The sequence below is a fragment of the Apteryx mantelli genome, chromosome 4 (assembly GCF_036417845.1).
Source record: "Apteryx mantelli isolate bAptMan1 chromosome 4, bAptMan1.hap1, whole genome shotgun sequence".
In the NCBI taxonomy this organism is placed as follows: Eukaryota; Metazoa; Chordata; class Aves; order Apterygiformes; family Apterygidae; genus Apteryx; species Apteryx mantelli.
In genome coordinates, this window is record NC_089981.1 from 72,867,127 (window position 1) to 72,885,270 (window position 18,144).

General features: G+C 37.9%; 1 protein-coding gene across 1 annotated transcript in view; it reads left to right on the top strand.

Moving 5' to 3' along the window:
- The window catches only part of UNC79 (unc-79 homolog, NALCN channel complex subunit), a 113,378-nt gene that overhangs the window by 55,874 nt on the left and 39,360 nt on the right, over positions 1-18,144 (top strand). Inside the window, exons 31-37 of the mRNA XM_067296968.1 lie at positions 1,901-2,053; positions 3,504-4,727; positions 7,085-7,192; positions 10,527-10,643; positions 12,664-12,747; positions 15,132-15,234; positions 17,183-17,323. Of these exons, the coding sequence (XP_067153069.1) occupies positions 1,901-2,053; positions 3,504-4,727; positions 7,085-7,192; positions 10,527-10,643; positions 12,664-12,747; positions 15,132-15,234; positions 17,183-17,323 (1,930 nt within the window). The remainder of the gene's footprint in view (positions 1-1,900; positions 2,054-3,503; positions 4,728-7,084; positions 7,193-10,526; positions 10,644-12,663; positions 12,748-15,131; positions 15,235-17,182; positions 17,324-18,144) is intronic.

Sequence of the window (18,144 nt, forward strand, 5' to 3'; positions counted from 1 at the left end):
TTTCCAAGACTAAGTGAAGTGCCTAGATACTCAGCTTGCTGTTCAGTGAGTACCAAGTTAGGTTTTGAAAATCTGGTGTTTCAATCCTGTATCTGACATTGATTTCCTGGGTGGCCTTTTGTCTCACTTCATTACTGTTTCCCCATGTTTAAAGTAGGGTGAATAGTATTTACCTGCTTCCCAAAGCTTGTTATGAAGGATCTGGGGCTGCTCAGAGATAAAGGACTATAGAAGGGCAAACTCTTACTTTGTAAATGCTGACTTCATCAAAGGGGTGAGTGTCCTCCTTTGCTGAAGTTGTACAGAAGGGCAAAAAGAGGATGCAGGGAAGTTTTCCTCCACCTGCAAGAAGCAGCCAACATCATTCCATAGGTGTGTGGAAAGCTGAAGTCCCTTTCACCTTTCCTAAGGAGGCTGGTTTAGTCTCTAGTCAGGTAGTATGTGAGCTGCTGAGATCATTAAAGGTGATGTTTAGATGATCATCATGAGAATTTTGTTAGGCCGCAAGGATCCCTGTGCCAAGGATGGATTTTCCCAGTACTGAACCTCTGTCCTAATTTTTCTGCTACACTTTGTGATTGGGGTCATGGCATGTGTACAGATTGTTGTAGAGCTGATGATGAATCCTGTGAGAAAGGCAGGGGAAAACTCGATGCATACAACATAGAGCTAAAAGTGATCTCCCAGTTTATTAAGCCCAGTCCCTGCAGAAATCTGTATTATCAGCTAATTTTGTTAATTTTCTGGTTTCATCTTATCATTTGGGTTTCTTATCCTTCATGCTTTTAGGTGGCTGTTCCATAATTTCACATCTAATAGAAACTTTCCACCAATTTTAAAGTTAAATATATTAATGTCTAGTTTATGTCTTCAGTTTTAAGCCATTGTTACACTTAGGCTTACTTGTCTCCTTTTCATTCCTAGACACCAAACACATTCCCTCTCGGTGTTTGTTTACTAGAATAAACAAGGCAAACTCTTTTTGCTTCTTCTCTTAAGATGAGTGCTTTATTTTCTTTAATGTCCTAGTAGTGTTTCTTGTTTCCTTGGAGATGCCTCACTAGATACATGACAGACTTGGATTTTTCCTTTTTTATACAAGTGACATATGGTAATTGTTTGATGGATGAATAGACTGGAATCTTTCTTCTTCTCTGCTGTCTCCAACTGCAAGGTCTCAAATTGGAGCATAATGTTTTGCTATTACATCCTACATCAATAATGTCATTATTCATAGTTAGGTCTCATTCTATGTTACTGGCTTCCCAAGATTATCTGTTTCTTCTTGGTTATTATTCTGATCTTCCTCATATTGGTCATATTTGTACTTTTGTATTACAGATTTAATAACACACTCCTGTATTTTCTCTCCAAGTGGCTGACTGAAATATTTAAAAACTGGTCCTAAGACCATTCTTGTAGAACTCCAAAAGTGAACTCCTTCCATTTTTTTTTCACTTTCCTATTTTGCTAGTTCATTACTCACTTTGAAGTTCTTATACTAATTCCTATCTCTTTCAATGTACTAATTCTCATTGAGCACTATGGTCGGTTATATACTGAAGTCAGTGTCCAGATCTACTGTTTTTCTTCCTTCTAAGGAATCTGTTGTCTTATTAGCAGAAAAAATCAGGTTAGAATGGTAAAAACTTTGGCACGCTTTTGTTGCATTGTATCCCATTATTCCATTTATCTCTGTCCTTTCAAACCTTAAAAATTCAAAATGTGACAAGAATGGCAAAGGATATACTTGGGATATGCATTTCTTTACAAGTTTCAGATGATTCTTCATTTTCCAATTCAAAGCTAATTTAAACTAGCTAAGGATTTGCTACATGGACTGTTTTTCGTTCAAGGAACTGCACTCTCTTAAGAATATTAATGTTTTTTCTTTCTCCAGCAGAGGAAGACAGTGTTTTTGATGAATCTGATATTCATGATACACCAACCGGACCTTGCAATAAAGAGTCTCAAACTTTCTTTGCAAGACTGAAAAGAATTGGTGGCAGCAAAATGGTGAAATATCAACCAGTTGAGATGAATGCTCAGAGAAGTATGAATTTTTATCAACATAAACTCATGCAGAAATACATGTTAGATTCAAGCTATCACCTTTTTTTGAAGAGTTTGTTGCACTGCATAATTTAAATACAAAGACTCTCTCTGATTTTTGAGAGCAGGTACTCTCCATTTCTCTGAAATGAATTCTCTTAAAGGAATCTCAAAATAGACACTCCAAAATGAAAGATGTAAACATGTTTCATGAAAACATGTAAAATCAGCAGTTGTTTTCTGAAAACTTAAGCTCTTTTGAATATCAGAAAGTTTCTTAAGAAGACTTCTTGTAATCTTTTTCTACCATTTGGTTGAAAATTTTTATTCAAATTAATTTTTTTCACAGAAATTGGCTTTTTCATTGTGTGGAACTCTAGGACAAGCAATTTCTGTTGCTACAAATATGCTAGTTTTTCATTAGAGAAAAGGGTCAATTGCTGGTTTCCAAAAATAGAAAAGGGGTTCTGTTTACAGATTTAGGATTCTGGAATGAACACCCTAAAAATTAAAGCATCAAAGAGCCTCCCCCCCTTTCTCTTTTTTTATTCCAAATATTTGCACAGGGAGAAAAACATTCTGACTAGAGCAAACATCTGCTTTAACTTTTCTTGCTGCTTTTTCGCATGGTGATTGATATGTGGAATGTTTTGAAATATGGGGCTGATAATGATCAGGAATATTATGTGTTACTCGAATACATGTTATTAATGATAATGATAACCTTTTTAAATGTGCATATGACAGAATAGAAGTCCAGTGGTAGCACCAGTGAGCATACCTGCACTCACTTTACTCCTGCTAGGATGGGAAGCTATGACTATGTGATGAGATAGACCCCAGCAGAGACTAGCAACTAAGATTTCTGGAGGAGTAATTTTCTGAACAGTTGTCTGTGCTGAAGCTTGTGCTGCCACATCCTCACTGCTATTGCTACCCTTGCTTCTTGAATTAGAAGCACCCTGGTTAAGCCTACCTGTGCTGCCATAAATAACACATAGATGTGCTCTCTAATATACATTGTGCACAACGCTGTAATCATTGTGCACAATGCTGTAGTCAAAGATTATATTGAAAACTCTTTGAGGTTATCTGCGTAACTCTTCTTGTTTCACTTCTCATGCATAATGCAGCCATCTCAAGTGTCTGCAGAAATTACTGTTCTCTGCCATCTTCTATTTGATGCATAAGATCAAGTGGACTATCTTCAGGGTACATCTGTCTGGGATGAGTAGAATTATTTTTATAGTAGTGTTTTTGTAGTTTGTTATAAAAATCTATGTAATGTGGCTCTGAGGATAAAACAAATCTTCAGCAATTTTGACTGATGTGTAACTAATACTGGGTTTCTATCTGAAATGCCAGTTATGTGCTGACTTGTGAGATGAGAATGAAAATACCTGCCAAAAGTCTCCAACTGAGATAGTATCAGCTCTTTCTGTTTTAATCAGGTGAAATAGAGCTGGCTGAATATAGAGAGACGGGGGCCTTACAAGACAGTATTCTACGCTGTGTGAGAGAAGAAAGCATTCAGAAAAAAAAACTGCGCTCTCTAAAACAAAAATCTCTTGATATAGGGAATGCAGACTCCCTGTTGTTTACATTAGATGAACATCGTAGGAAGTCCTGCATAGACCGATGTGACTTAGAAAAACCACCTGTCCCTGCTGCTTACACCATGCACAGACAGAATGATTATGGACGACCTCGGCAGAATTCTTCTACCAAAACTGAAAATATAGAAACACAAGAAAATCCCCCTCCTACAGAGAGTTTTCAGGAAACAAGAAGACCTGTCATACCAGAAGTCAGGTTAAACTGCATGGAAACCTATGAAGTGAAAGTGGACTCTCCGGTTAAACCTTCTGGTCCCAAGGAGGATTTAGATCTGATAGATTTGTCCTCTGACTCAACATCAGGTCCTGAAAAGCATTCAGTACTCTCTACTTCAGACAGTGACTCTTTAGTCTTTGAACCACTTCCTCCCCTTAGAATAGTGGAGAGCGATGAAGAAGAAGAAACAACAAACCAGTTAAATGATGAGGTCTCTGGCAAAACTGCTGTGTCGTCTCCCTCAACTCCTATCAATGCCTCTGCACTCAGCCTCAGCACAGCCCCTCTAGTTCAGTTCAGCATTGAAGATTGCTCCAAAGACTTTAGTTCCAAGGATGCAAGCAACAGTGCTTCAGTAGGAAAAGAGGAGATCCCTTCCACTTCTCCCAGAGATCGAAAGGACTCTTCAGATTTAGCTAAGCCTGAGGAACTTCAGGACATGTCCTGTGGGAACTCACTAACACTGAAACAGAAAAGGGACCTGCTGCAGAAGTCATTTGCCCTTCCAGAAATGTCCCTTGATGATAGCTCTGAGTTCAGTGTGGAGGAAATTAGACCTAGTGGAGCAATTCCAAGCCCAAATGTCAAAACAGTCCTTATTAAAGTTCCTGAGGATTCTGAAAACCAAATAGAAAGTGATAAACTCGACACCAACACAGAGTCTGACACTGAACAAAATATGGAGCAGAAGCAGGAAGAGGAGGCTGAGGAGTCAGAATTTAAGATTCAGATTGTTCCCCGCCAGAGGAAGCAGAGGAAGATTGCTGTGAGTGCTATTCAGAGAGAATACTTGGACATTTCCTTTAACATCCTGGACAAGCTGGGAGAGCAGAAAGAGGCAGGTGAGCTCAACCATTGACACCATCAAAAGGCTTAATATTGTGTGAATCTTTTAGCAACAGACCAGCATAGGATGGTCTATATACACCAGATAGGTTTATAGAGAGCATTTGATGTGATCTGAGCTAGCTGAATACTGTCAGGGCTTCTGTTCCTCACTGCTGATACAAACTGTCAGGTGAATGTACTGGTTAGATGGTTATTGAGCATGAGCAAGGGTCTGTTTAAAAGGAAGTTCAAGCTCAATCACAAAAATATTGACCTTGACATCAAAGTTAGGGACTGAAACTCCATGTATTAAGGATATCAGAAAATGTCCTACTTGTGCCTTTTATCCTTAAAACCTGTTAATCTAGTCCATGCTACACTGATTATCTTTTGTGTGTGGTGTTTTTGGACTGGACTTTTTCTTCTGCAAACACAAGGAAGTAGAAAGCAAATTGGATTGTGAAGGGTAAAACTGAGCAGGCTGTAGACTTCTCCAGAACTAAGAGCAATTGGAATTAACTGCAGTTTGCCTTTAGGATCAGAGATTTACTCATATTTTGTTTTTATACACTAAAGAATTTTTTTGACCTTCTTTGTACATGGATATTTACAAAGTTTACAAGGCTAGTGTTTGTTAAAGATTTAAAGTTCAAGCATAGTTTATGGGGAAAATCATACAGTATTTCTGTGTATCCCTAGTTAGTGCAGGTCGTTTCAGCACAGAATTTTGTTACTTAGTTTTTCAGGTGGAGGAGTGTATTTTAACTGTGTGTTCAGATCCTAATTGAATGTGTCAAAAACAATTTCAAGAAGTGTATTCTGCTGACTCCTCGCTTCCGTGGCTGTTTTTTTCAGGATATTTCAGTTATTGAAATTTTATTAGTCACTTTTGCTATTAATATAAAAAGGAAAACATTCCTCAGGTTTCAGTTCTTCATTGCCAGTAAAGTGAGGGGTAATACTTATGTATTCTTGATCTCACTTCTTTCTTAATCACTTTGGAGGGAACAATACTATAATTTCTTACTATGATTCGTGAAATCATGATATTCCAATTTTGCATGGACAAATCATTCAGTGTGATCATAGTTACGCTGTTCCCTTTATGTTTGAGGCCTCACATCCCATTGTGGTTCCAGTAAGCTAAAGAACCTCTGCAGCTTTGTAAAACAAATAAAAAACAAGTGCTTTTGAACCTTCCACATAGGTTCTTAGAGAATAATGGCCGTAACAGAACAGCATGTTTAGACTCGAATGCTTTTTTGACCTGTACATCAGAAAGGACTAGTTTTCATACATAAGTTTGCTAACATCCTTGGAACTGTGCTTGGAAAGGCTGCCCCAGTTCTGACACACCACATGGAACCTAGAATTATAGCATTTACTCATGTGATAGTTGTTTGGTTACATGCATCTGTCATTCAAAAGGAGCATAAAACATTCAGAATGACTCATTAAGTATTCATGGCTGTTACAGGTTGATACAGGCAATTCAGTAACTAGGTAATTCAGTGATTTGGGCAGTTTAGTTTATCTCTTTATAAGTTCTGTTTTGCTTTGTTTATCCTTATTAAATAGTTTGCTTGAGAACATTTATTGTAATTCATTTATGTAGCCTTAATATCACCATTATAATTTGCCAATTATAATTTTGAAGTCTTATTCAAGCTTAGACAGCCTATTATATTTGCATATGGTTTAAAAAGGCTTCTGATCTATGAATTAAGTATCCTAATGGGTTGTTTCTTCAAGTGAACAATTCTGGGGTACAGAGTTCCCTGCATGAGACTTTTTACAGCACAAATACATATTCATTTTGTATTGGATATGTTAAAATCAGGCAGCAATACTTGAATACTTTTTTGCTTTATTCTTTCCGTATTGACAATATCTGTTATCATAAAATAAAACATTAGCTTTAATAGTGTATTTTTTTTAATGAGTCCTTCTTCTGTTCTTTGAATCTTTATGATCAACTGCTAGGTCAGCAACCTTTTGAATGAAAACCATTGGAGATAAAGCTTTTAAAAGATGCTAATCTATCACTTAAACTAGGTTTATATCAGTGATGCATCTCTTTTTTCTATGTTGGTGGTCACTCTGAGTGGGATCAAAATCAAATTCTATGTGCATTTATTAATTCTGAACTCTAAGAGCCATATATACAAGACTCCTTTGAACAGTGATTTAAGTAGTAGACCCCTGTGCCTCTTTAATGATTACCACATACTGAATTATTTTAAAACTGTGGGAATGCCAGATGGGAGAAGGAAGATTAAAAAGATGTGAAAAAGGCATCCAGGGAGAAAGCTGTTGGAAAATATTTATTGATTCTAAATACTGAGAATTTAAGCACCATTTCCATATGCAGATCCTATTGTGAAAGGACTTTCAACTCTGGAAATGCCCAGAGAATCATCTTCTGCACCAACCCTTGAAGCAGGCGTGCCAGAGACAAGTAGTCACTCTTCCATATCAAGTAAGTTTACCACTGCTTTGAGGACTTTATCTCGGTTGCTGCACTTGTACATCAGATACATATAATATATGGCAAATGCCTCCTTCTGAATGTTATTGATACTTGGAAATACGGCTGCATTGGGTATTAGGGTTAGGTCTGTTATCTCTGATGGTCAGCAGGATGTTAGCAGTTAGTGGCTGCAGAATTTTCTGTTGTGAAATGGCAAACTTGACAAATGTGATTTTCCTGACTTAGAGAAGGTGGCAGCTAAAAGGAGAGACTCCCTGGAACACCTTCACAGAATCTAGAACAGCATGTCCATCTAGATAGTGTTAAGCTGTGCATCTGAGGGTTGATAGGGCAAGACTCTGTTGCTGTTAGAAAAGGGAGGGGAAATGGTGACCTGCTTCGACAACAGTGAGCTGCTAGATCAGCTCAGTAGTCTCACTGAACGGGACTTTCAGATTGACCTAGAAAAGTTAACTTAATTTCTGAAATTCAGCATCTGCTGATTTGATTGGAAGGGGTATCTGGCCTGTTAAAGGATGATGTTACTGTGAAAATGCCAGATAAGGACTCAGATGCAGGTTTTCTCTCCAGTTTTACTGCAAGCATCATGTGTGTTGTGCATCTCATAGTGTGAGTTGAACATTTTTTGGCTACCTAATGACCCAGATGGGATTTACTAAAGCAGCTAAAGGGGGTGCTAGTTAGGACATATCTCTGTCTGGTTTCCCTGAATGTTAGGTTTTCTGTAAATTCCAGTATATGGACTCTGGAATAATACCAACATCATATACAGCCTAAATTCCTTTGTAAGTATGCCTTTCTTCTTTGTGTTCCTCAGTTTCCAATTGTAAAAAGCAGGCATTAATACTTCCTTTGTGTCTCTTGTCTATTTAGGTTGAAATATTTTTGGTCTTTTACTATGTGCCTTTACAGTGCTTAGTATAATAAGCCATGATCAGGACTGTGAGCAAAAGGCACTTCCTGTAACACAAATAGGTAACATTGCTTGTGTAGCCAGTGCATGGCCACAGAAAGCATATGTCATCAAACAGTTGCCATAGGAAGATATTGCCTTTGGACTTCTCTTTTTGTGTAGAGAATTCCACAGAAATGGAAGAATGAATGACCAGATCAGTAGCTAACATATGAAAGGATCACCAACTAATATATGAAAGTTATCTATCCTCTCATGGTTGTTAGGTTATCTGTCAAAAATCTTTTCAAGCAAAACTTTCCTCCCCCTCTCTCTGGTCAGTCATAGGCATGAAAAGTCACATGCTGTTCTGCAGCAACCAGCCTGACTCCACTATCTCTCCAAGGCTTGCAGGTTTCTGGGTTTTTTGTTTTTGATTTTTTTCTTCAATATTTGAAATCACAGCTGTCCTTGAAAAAAATCAGGTAAATAACCCTGGAAATCTAAACCTGCTCAACAATAGCCTGATAATGTGAAATATGCATGAAAAAGTTTTAATTACGATCATAAAAGCTGTTAAGAAAATTCAAAGAGATAATTTTCTAGATTTTGACAGTCATCTGCGCTCCAAGCAGTCTTGTCAGTTCTAATGTTAATGCTGTTCTTTCATCAGGAAATTCTGTGATTGATAAAGTGATAAAGCATCTATTTAAAATCCTTGCCCTGGAAACAATAGAAATTATATTTTACTCCTAATTTGCTATGAAAGGCAGCTGCAAAATAACTTAAAAAGTCAAACATTGAATGGTCTCTTGGTTCGGTTCCCCCCTTTGCAGCAGGGTTGGAGGAGTTTGTTGTACTTGGACCAAAAATAGACTTAAAATGTACTCTGATGTATTGGAAGGATATAATGAAGGAAAACTTAAAATACTTCTCCTAATAAAATTGTTTCAGTATGCAGATTCCCACTGAAGTTATCGTTGTGCTTGTTATTACTCTGTGCCTATATTTGTTTTGTTAGGAAATTCTCTGCTTTCTCTGAATTTGAAACTTTCAGTTAGAAAATGAATAGAGTCAGCTTAGGACCAAGACACTGAACCCCTCAAAGCTTTTGGAAAGTTGTGGTTTATCCCTTGTCGGTAGTTTTTCGTTGCCGTTAATAACGTGAAAGACTGGGTTTATTTTCAAAGCTTAGCTGGTTACTGATAGGAATTTTAGAACTAAACTACCTGATGTTACATTAATACTGTTTTTAAATGATGTTGGATGTAGTTGTGGATGAAAATGATCGTAAGATTTTGTTTTGTTACTCTTGCTTTAAGGAAGCACTCAAAGCATTCAGGAAAGCACTTAAACGTATACTTAAGGCAACATATTCAAAAGCTTTGCTGCATGGAGATGCATGTAAGCACAGTCTCACATGCCATGTTTAACCGGGGTCTAAGACTGTCTTCACACTGTGAACAATGATTTTGGTTTCAGTGGCAGAAATACATTGTTCAGACTCAACTGGCAAAGTGACTGTATTGTGCTCATTCAATATGACCCCTCCTATGAAAGGAGAGAAAAGTAAGAAAGTCAGGAGTGTTGTATGATCTGTTTTTTTCCTCCATTTAAGCACTGAGAAAATCATGACAATAGCAGTCCTAAATTATAAGTCCACAGTGTTTTTTTTTCTGGGAGCATTGTCCAGTGAGACATATCCATTAAAACACAGAGTAATGCCCATTTAAAGAAGTGCTGTAAATAGCCAAATGAGAAAACAGCAAATGCTAGTTCCTTGGTAGGTATAGTCATATAAGAGGAATGATGAGAAGAAAAGGTAGAACAAGGGAAATTATAAAGGTGGGGACCTATCTGCAAAGGTGTGCTGGCCTCATTCTTCAGAAGAATGTGCAGTGTTATGCCTGAGTGGTGGGTATTCAGGAGGCCTGTTCAGATTGCCTTATCCATGAAACGTGCTGATGGTTTGCAGTCAGTGAATGTTTTTTCTCCAGTGAGCAAGGATAGAGTACTCTCCCATACTTTACTGGGTGGAGATTGAGCTTCCTTACTCAGCACATTGCATGCAAGTGAGAGATTCAAGTACATATTTATCACCTGTCAGCATGGGAGCTTTGTGGTGGTGTCTTATACCTCACAGATATCTAGTGTTTTGAAGAGCTTTCATGACGTGGTGACGAAAAGGCACTAACAATTGGCACAGTGGGTGAAATCCTGGATCCAAGTCCTTTATGACATATATAACTGGGGCCAGCATTTCACCCCATGTAGTTGTGTGAGAAGTGCATGTTGCCTTGAGCAAGATCCTTCATAGCAAGCAATTCATGTCCTGTCAGTATTTCTCTCTTTCTGATTGGTAAGATCAGGAAATAAGAGTAGTTTTACATGTTGTCTGAGCCCTTGAACTCTTGCATTTCTGACTTGCAGCTCAGTTCAGACAAATGAAAAGAGGCTCTTTGGGAGCTCTGACAATGAACCAGCTAATGAAGAGACAGCTGGAACACCAGTCTAGTGCTCCCCACAATATCAGCACTTGGGATACTGGTGAGCTGCATTTCTCTGTTCTTTATTTCTATTCCCTTAAAACAATTATTCTTTGTATCAATCAATAATAAAAAAGTGAGTATTTCTGTTCTGCCATTGGAGAGAAGTAATCAAGCTCAGGTCTAAAGTGGAATTGTATAGTGGATGCCAGATTCTCAGCTGGTATAAATTGGTATAGTTCAAAAATTGGGATATAGCCCCTTTGGTACAGTGCTCCCCACTATTTTGTACATTATTTGGATGAATTCCTGACCTCATAGAATGAAATGGAAGTGTCACTATTGACTTTATTAGATATAGGATTTCATCCCTGGTGCATGGAATCATTTATTTGCGTATGCATTTACAATGGTGCTGGTACACTAAACATTTGCACCTTATATCAGCCAGTTTCCCTTTAGAGAAGTTTCTGCCAGTTCATGCTGAAAGCCTGAAGTTTCTATTCAGTAATTGACCTGTTTTTTCCTGCTTTAAGATTAATGCAAAGCAGACAATGAAAACTGAATTAGGCACATAATTTCCCTATGAACCATGTGAAGTGTTTTATTTTATTTTTTTCTTCAATAGAAGATTTTCTTCATGGCAGATGTCACTAAACAATTAATTTAGGCTGGTTTGACATAGATACTAGATGTTTCATTGCCCATCTTGATATTAATCACATTACAGAACTGTGCTTCTTAGGAAGTCATCAGCAGGTCTGGATGCACCCAGAGAAAGGAACATTTAAAACAATATGTGGCACTTAGCATGTTGTTGAATGAATGTCTCACTACCACTTGTGGACAGTTGAGCTAAAAAATTTTGCTTAATTGAGTCTTCAGTCTCAAGTCTCAATCAGACTCAGTCTTGTAAGTGAGGCGTGGCCTAAATTATGGTATATAGTTTAGGATTATCCCCTTTTACCCTAGTTTCCAACTAGCATGCTCAGCATGAGATCCTTAATTCATCAAGGTCAGAATTTGTCAGTGATAGCAACTAATTTTTTTTGTCCTATCAGCAGGTAAGTTTATTTATTGAAAGGACTTAGTTGGCATCATCTAGTTTCTCAGACAGAGTTTTAGAGACGAATAACTTAATACTTTCATTCTATGAGAAACAGTTGGCCTGTCTTCCAGAGGGACAAGTCAGTACTCAAACCATTGAGGAATCCTATCTTACTAATCTTGTTCCATGCCCATCCGCTTTCTTCACAACATCTATGACTCTTCCCACCAATGTTCATTCCATCTACAGTCCTCCAAGCATAGAGACACTAAGTGAAATGTCCTATTCTAGAAAGCTTTGCATACCTCAGTCTCTCTTTCAACCATTAGCTTTAAAACAAAATTATTATTTGGACAGTTAAAACAGTTTTTTTCAGGATAAATGCTGTGTGACTACTTGTCATCTCAATGTCACACCAAGTTTTGGGACTAATTCTCAAATGGCTGCTTCTCATGTATAACAGCTATGAAATAATCTTATACTATGCAAGCATATGGGAATATGTCACTTCATGTATGCTTTATATTTTTAACCGTAGTAGTATATTTTTAACCGTAGTAGGTTACAGTAGGCATCATTCCTCTTTTTCATTTCTTATTTCAAACCAGTCTTTCCCAAGCTTGTTCTCTGTAAATTAAAATCATTGCGTGTCTAGTTTCTGTCAGCACAAACTGTCCATGAACTTCTAGTGTCTTGGTATTTCTAAACATTATCTTAACTCTTTTTGTGACTCTTCACATATTCCCTTTCTTGCTAAATCTTTACAGTTAGCACTCTCTTTCTTATTTAATGTCACTTACTTTTCTAAAATGCCTTTTTTGATTTTACTTAATCTGCATCCTTTTTGCTTCATGGACTTCTTCCGTCTTTCTCTTCCTCTCATTTTCTTTTGCACCTTCTGTGCTTAAAGTCTTTTTTTTTCCTCCTAACTGTTGTGTTTGTTTTTGTTGTTTTCATTGTTTAAGACTTGTGGTGCAGGTAACAGATGCTGGATTTATAGTGCTGGAGGCTGAAGTTCTGTATTTATTCACAGAGCAGATACAGCATGGGAAGCGGCTCTGCAATGTCCCTGTTTGCCTAAACCCTGACCTGGAGGGACCCCCACTAAGAATCAGAGGTTAGTTCAGTGTTCATTTGACCTGATCTCTCTGCTAAGACTGCAAAGAAAGTTTTTTGGTTAGTATTAAATGGAGGTGATTATTCTGCTCCGTTTAGTTGTACTAAAGTCCTCAACTGTCTTGCAGAACATATTATTGGCAATTATCAGATAAGACATTTCTTGGAGGCAACTGGTAAGAGGTACTGACTTTCTGCTAATACCTACTTTGGCTGGACTTGAAGTGGCAGCTTGGAAGTAAAAGATGCCATACACAGACAGTGGTTGAATCTCATTTCTTAGCTTTATGAGCTTTCCTCCTTCAGAGCCAAAAATATACAGCCTTTCTTGCATCCTTGCAATGGAGCAGCAACTTACCTTTTTCACCTGGATCATGTTTCTCCTCCTGTTCAGTGCGTGGGGGAAGGACGTTTTTGTTATAAGTAAGTCTTATTCCAACACTGTAGCCTGCATTATAGCAGCTTTTAGCATTTGCATGCTGCAATAGCACTTGCATCTAGGGAAGACAACAGTAAAACTTCCAAATTCATGATAGAGGAACCTTTATTCAGTCGTGAGGAAAAGACTGGCTAGAAATATGTGCAAATCTACTCTTATTCCTTGTGTTCCGGATGGTGTCCTACATTACTGAAGAGTATTCTGGACTTCCTGGAGTGTCTGTTCATATCCTGCAGAATCTCAGGAGACAGGAAGTACTGAACCCTGTACATACTTCCATACTTAGTAAAATGATTGCTTAAAACTGTCTTTTCATGAAATCAGCCCTCAATACTCCACATGTTTTGAATTCAGATATTGTGGGAGCTTCCCACTTTGCTTGAGAGATGATATTAAATTTGCTTTTCCTGCAGTAGCTGGGACTATCTCATCAGAAATTTTATCTGAACCTAGCCTAGATGGGGAAGCTACCTCCAGTTTCCGTAATTAAATATTGTCAGTACAGGCTAATGTTAACATTAAATGTGAATCTGCAGATAGAAGGAACTGGCAAGAAGGTTGATAACAGATTGTCAGCTGAGGTTGAATTGGGATTAAAAGAGCAGTGAACTCTTCTAAAACATGCTTTACAAAATGAGCTTTTCATAGGCGGGTCTCCAAAATGAGATGCCCCTTGAGGCAGCTAATACACATAATGATGATCTCTCCTAATTAGCTTCCTGAATTGTAGTGGAGCTGAATTGTATGGGAAAAGGAGTGATGCTGCTTCTATTGTTTCAGCTACACATGGCAACAAAATGAGACATTACTCTGTCTTAAGAGCTGAATCCCTTTTTCTGTCTTAGCAGTTTCATCCTCCAGGTCACTAACAATATTTAGATGATTTTAATTTAAATGATCATCACAAGGCACCTTAGATGAATGGCATGGCTTGGATCAAAGCTACTGAGATGTACAACCTTCTGAAGGCTTGTCAATGAATTTGTTGCATCTGATTCATGTTTTTGAGGTTTTATTTGCAACCAGAAGAGCTAGAGAGATACCTCTTCTATATTGTTTTTTTCTGCAATTTTGGTTGTCCGTTTAATGAAAGCAAAGGGTTTAAGAAGGAAAAACGTGGTACTGGAGAGATATGCTAGACTATCAGACTGCACTGTATTGGTATAATTCTGGAAAGCAGAGTTTAGATAAGCCAAGAGTTTGAAACTTCCATTATACACAACTTTTCATATTAAAACAAGAATTTAATTCCCTCTGTTGGAAATTAGGCACACAAAAGGTGCCGAGGACAAAGGGACACCAGCTGTCAGCATGCTCGCAGTGGCTAGGCCACTGGGTGAAAAAGGCAACTTTGTAGAAGCAAGTTGCTTGTGAAGGCTTGCAATGGAAAGCGTTTCTAATCATCAGCTTTCCAATGCTCTTGAAATATTTTTCAAGTCCTAATGAATTATTTTTTCCAACAACCCTTTCCTGATTTCTCTCCCATGCCTTTGTTAGGGATGGTATGAATAGGCTGGTGACCATGTGGCGAGATGTGTGAACTGACTTCCTTCTTCATGTCACCGACAATTGTGGGAAGGCAATTCCCTAGAGGCTGGGGAAGATCGCAAATTTCCTGGTGTCCAGTCTCATACTAACTGTAGAATCATCCTCCCTCCCTGAAAATGAGTAGATACAATTGCATCAGCCTTCGTGGAATTTTTGTTATTATCTTTTCTTTTTAAGAATTTTTTAAAGATTTTTTTTTTTTAATAGTTGGTTATAGATAATTGGAGTAGTCTGGCAGAAGCAAGGAATGTGCCACAGATTTTTGCAGGCAAGCGTATTTCTTATTTCTGTGCAGTGTAAAGCCGTTATGGCTCTTATTTAGGCATCTGCTCCTCAGGCCAATGCAGTTTAGGCTTCTTTTTAACTTTTTTTTTCTTTTTCTTACCAATTGCCTCAAGGGGCCACAAAATCCAGCTTGCTTTCAGCACCCAGTATAGTCAGTATGTTTGTACCTGCACCAGAAGAATTTGCTGATGATCAGCCCACTGTGATGACTGACAAGTAAGTGCTTTTCTGTTGGTTTCAAAGAACTAGTTGAACTTCAAAATAATAAGTAAAAATAAAGCATAGATATACTTTATGGAAATATAAGGTCCATTCTATTATTCTGTTATTGATTTCTGTGCCTTTTTTTTTTTTTAACATAAGGTAAAAGTTTTCTAAATATTGCTAGCAAAATGTGCTTTTAATTCAACAGGACATGTGTGAGCCTGCATAGGCAAAATGATGATGAGGCTATTGTCTGTGCATGGGCTGAGGGAGGCACTTTCCATCCTTCCTTTGAAACTGGGCAATTATGCTGTAAGAACTGCAAAATGTATGTGGCCTACCTAATGGCATTTGGGTGACAGAAGGTGGGGTGTTTTTTTTGTTGTTTTGTTTTCTTTTTTAAGCTGTTTGTGTAAATGGGTGAAATACTGTTCCCTATTTTAAACCAACGGCTCCATGTGATCCATTGGAAACTATTTTTTCTTTAAAATAAAAAAAAAGGTCTTTTTTGACTTCTTATGGGCTTTCCAATGAAATAGAAAGGCATGACTACACGTCAACACTTCTGACTGTTAACAACATAGCATTTATAATGCTTTTCTGCCTCACTGATCTCAAAAGCTTTTACAAACATTAATTGTTTGGTTAAAATGCCATTGAAGTAAGTGTTAAACATAAGTGTACTCATTTAATGGAGAGGTAAAATAGTTGGCAGAGAGCCATGTATTGATTTGGTCAAAAACTGGGAAGAGAAACTGAAAGCTCTTGCTTGTGGTCCTGTGCTCAGTCCAGCAGGCAGATGTTGCAAGATGATCACTGGTGAAAAAGAGGGCCATTGTGTAGGTTGTGGCTGGAGCTGGACTTTATTGTGTGACAAAGTGAACCATCCCAAAGGCAGGCTTATCTTTGGCGTTTTCTTTGGCCATTTACCCAAAGCTCTTGCTCCACTTATCAACCTGCAGACCAGCCAATCTCGACTTCCATGACTTTGTTGGCATCTTTTCTTCCTCTTCTGTAATGAAGGCAGGAAAATTGCCTGTACAATTCCATTAAGTTAAAATATCACAATCTATTGGAGTCATTAGCAACTGATTGACCAAATTAAGCAAGCTTTCCTACGGGGCTGAGATAAACCAGTTTCCCACACTGGTTTGCCTTTTTCATATGGTTGTGAAAGCCTGTCTCATCTCTCCTGACATCCCCCTTATGAATAGACATTAAAGAGCTATTTCAGAACTTCATCAGTTGTCCCATAGCATTTCAGGAGGGATAAGTGACTCAGCAGCAAATCTGTCCTCCCAAAGTAGACTTCTCTGAACTCTAGGGTTCTGTGCCCCTGAGAAGTCCTTGGTTTCCTCCTTAATAGCTATAACTGCTATAGGGGCCAATCAGATTGTATAACTGTATAATTGTATAATTTTTTTTCATAATTCATGATTGACAGGAAGGACAATGTGAAATTGCTCCATCAAAGATCATCTGACTGACGTTGTCTATGTCTGTACTGCTGAATAGAAGGGGGTCAGGGACTGATTCCTCACCTAAGGCCTAGTGGCACATACCAGCTGGTGTTCACATTACTGAGGGCTAGTCCTCACTGTAGTAGATTTCTCTTAGGTAATGCAAACTGAAGCAGTCCAGTACAGAGCCAGGGAATTAACTAGCAATTACTAATGAGGGGCCCAGTACTTAGGACTGATCTGTGGTCCTCTTTTATTTATCAGTGTAGAAACAGCAAGTGCAGCTAGTGAAAAGTTTTCTATAATAGTGTTTGAAAGCATGGACTATGTTTTTGACAATAGAAAGATCACAACTACATTACTTTTCTAAATTAATTTTGAATAGAATATACTAAATAACAATACTTTTAAAAAACATAATGATATATATACATGTGTGTATATATAGTAATACTTGGATTTAAATTTATTAGTACCTGTTTTTAAAACTGTTTTTGCAGGTGCCATGACTGTGGGGCTATCCTTGAAGAATATGATGAAGAAACACTAGGCCTGGCCATAGTTGTGCTCTCAACGTTCATTCACCTTAGTCCAGACTTGGCCGCACCTTTACTGTTGGACATCATGCAATCTGTTGGAAGGTAACTTCAGGTCTTTCCTCTGTCTTATGTAACTGAAAGACTTTTGTGCCCAGAATTGGGTTTATATAAACTTCATTATAAGCTGGATACTTAAGTGCTTTGCCTGTACAAAGGAAAGGAAACCTTTGCTGATACAGTTCTTCTGCTTTTGGAAACTGAATTCAGCTTCAGTATATTTGCATTCATTGTAGTCTCACCTCCAGTACTGTCTCTGAAATACTCTGGTGGCTTACCAGACTGCTCACAAAGAAGACCTAATTTAGAGTTGAGATATTTTGATATGAATGAAAAGAGCATTTTAGAACATTATGTGTCACTATGCAGTAAGACTTACTATTGAAGCATGGCAGTATCTTTTTCTTGATCAGTATGGTGCAGTCGAACAACAACTCAAAACAAAGAAGCAGCTTAGTCTATAAGCAGAGTCCTACCTTGCAATGTTCCCCACTTCATTGCTCACTGTCTTTTTCAGGGCATCTATTAATAAGTTGAATGGCACAGGTTCTAGCACAGATGTGTGCAGAAATCCCCTGATGACATCCCTCCACTGTGAAAACTGACTTTTCACTCCTCCTTTCTTTTTCCTGTGTTTTCACAGTTATTTTTCTATGCAAAGAAATTCCTTCTTCTGTCATGGCTGCTTAATTTGCTTAAGGGTCTTTGGTGAAGGAATTTGAAAGCCATTGGAAATCTAAATTAGCTGAGCTACCCTTTTTGACGTGCATGTTGATCCACTAAAGAAACTCCAGTGGGCTTGTAATGTAGCATTTCCCTTTGCAAAAGCTAGGCTGATCTTCCTGAGGTGAATAATAATTTTTGCC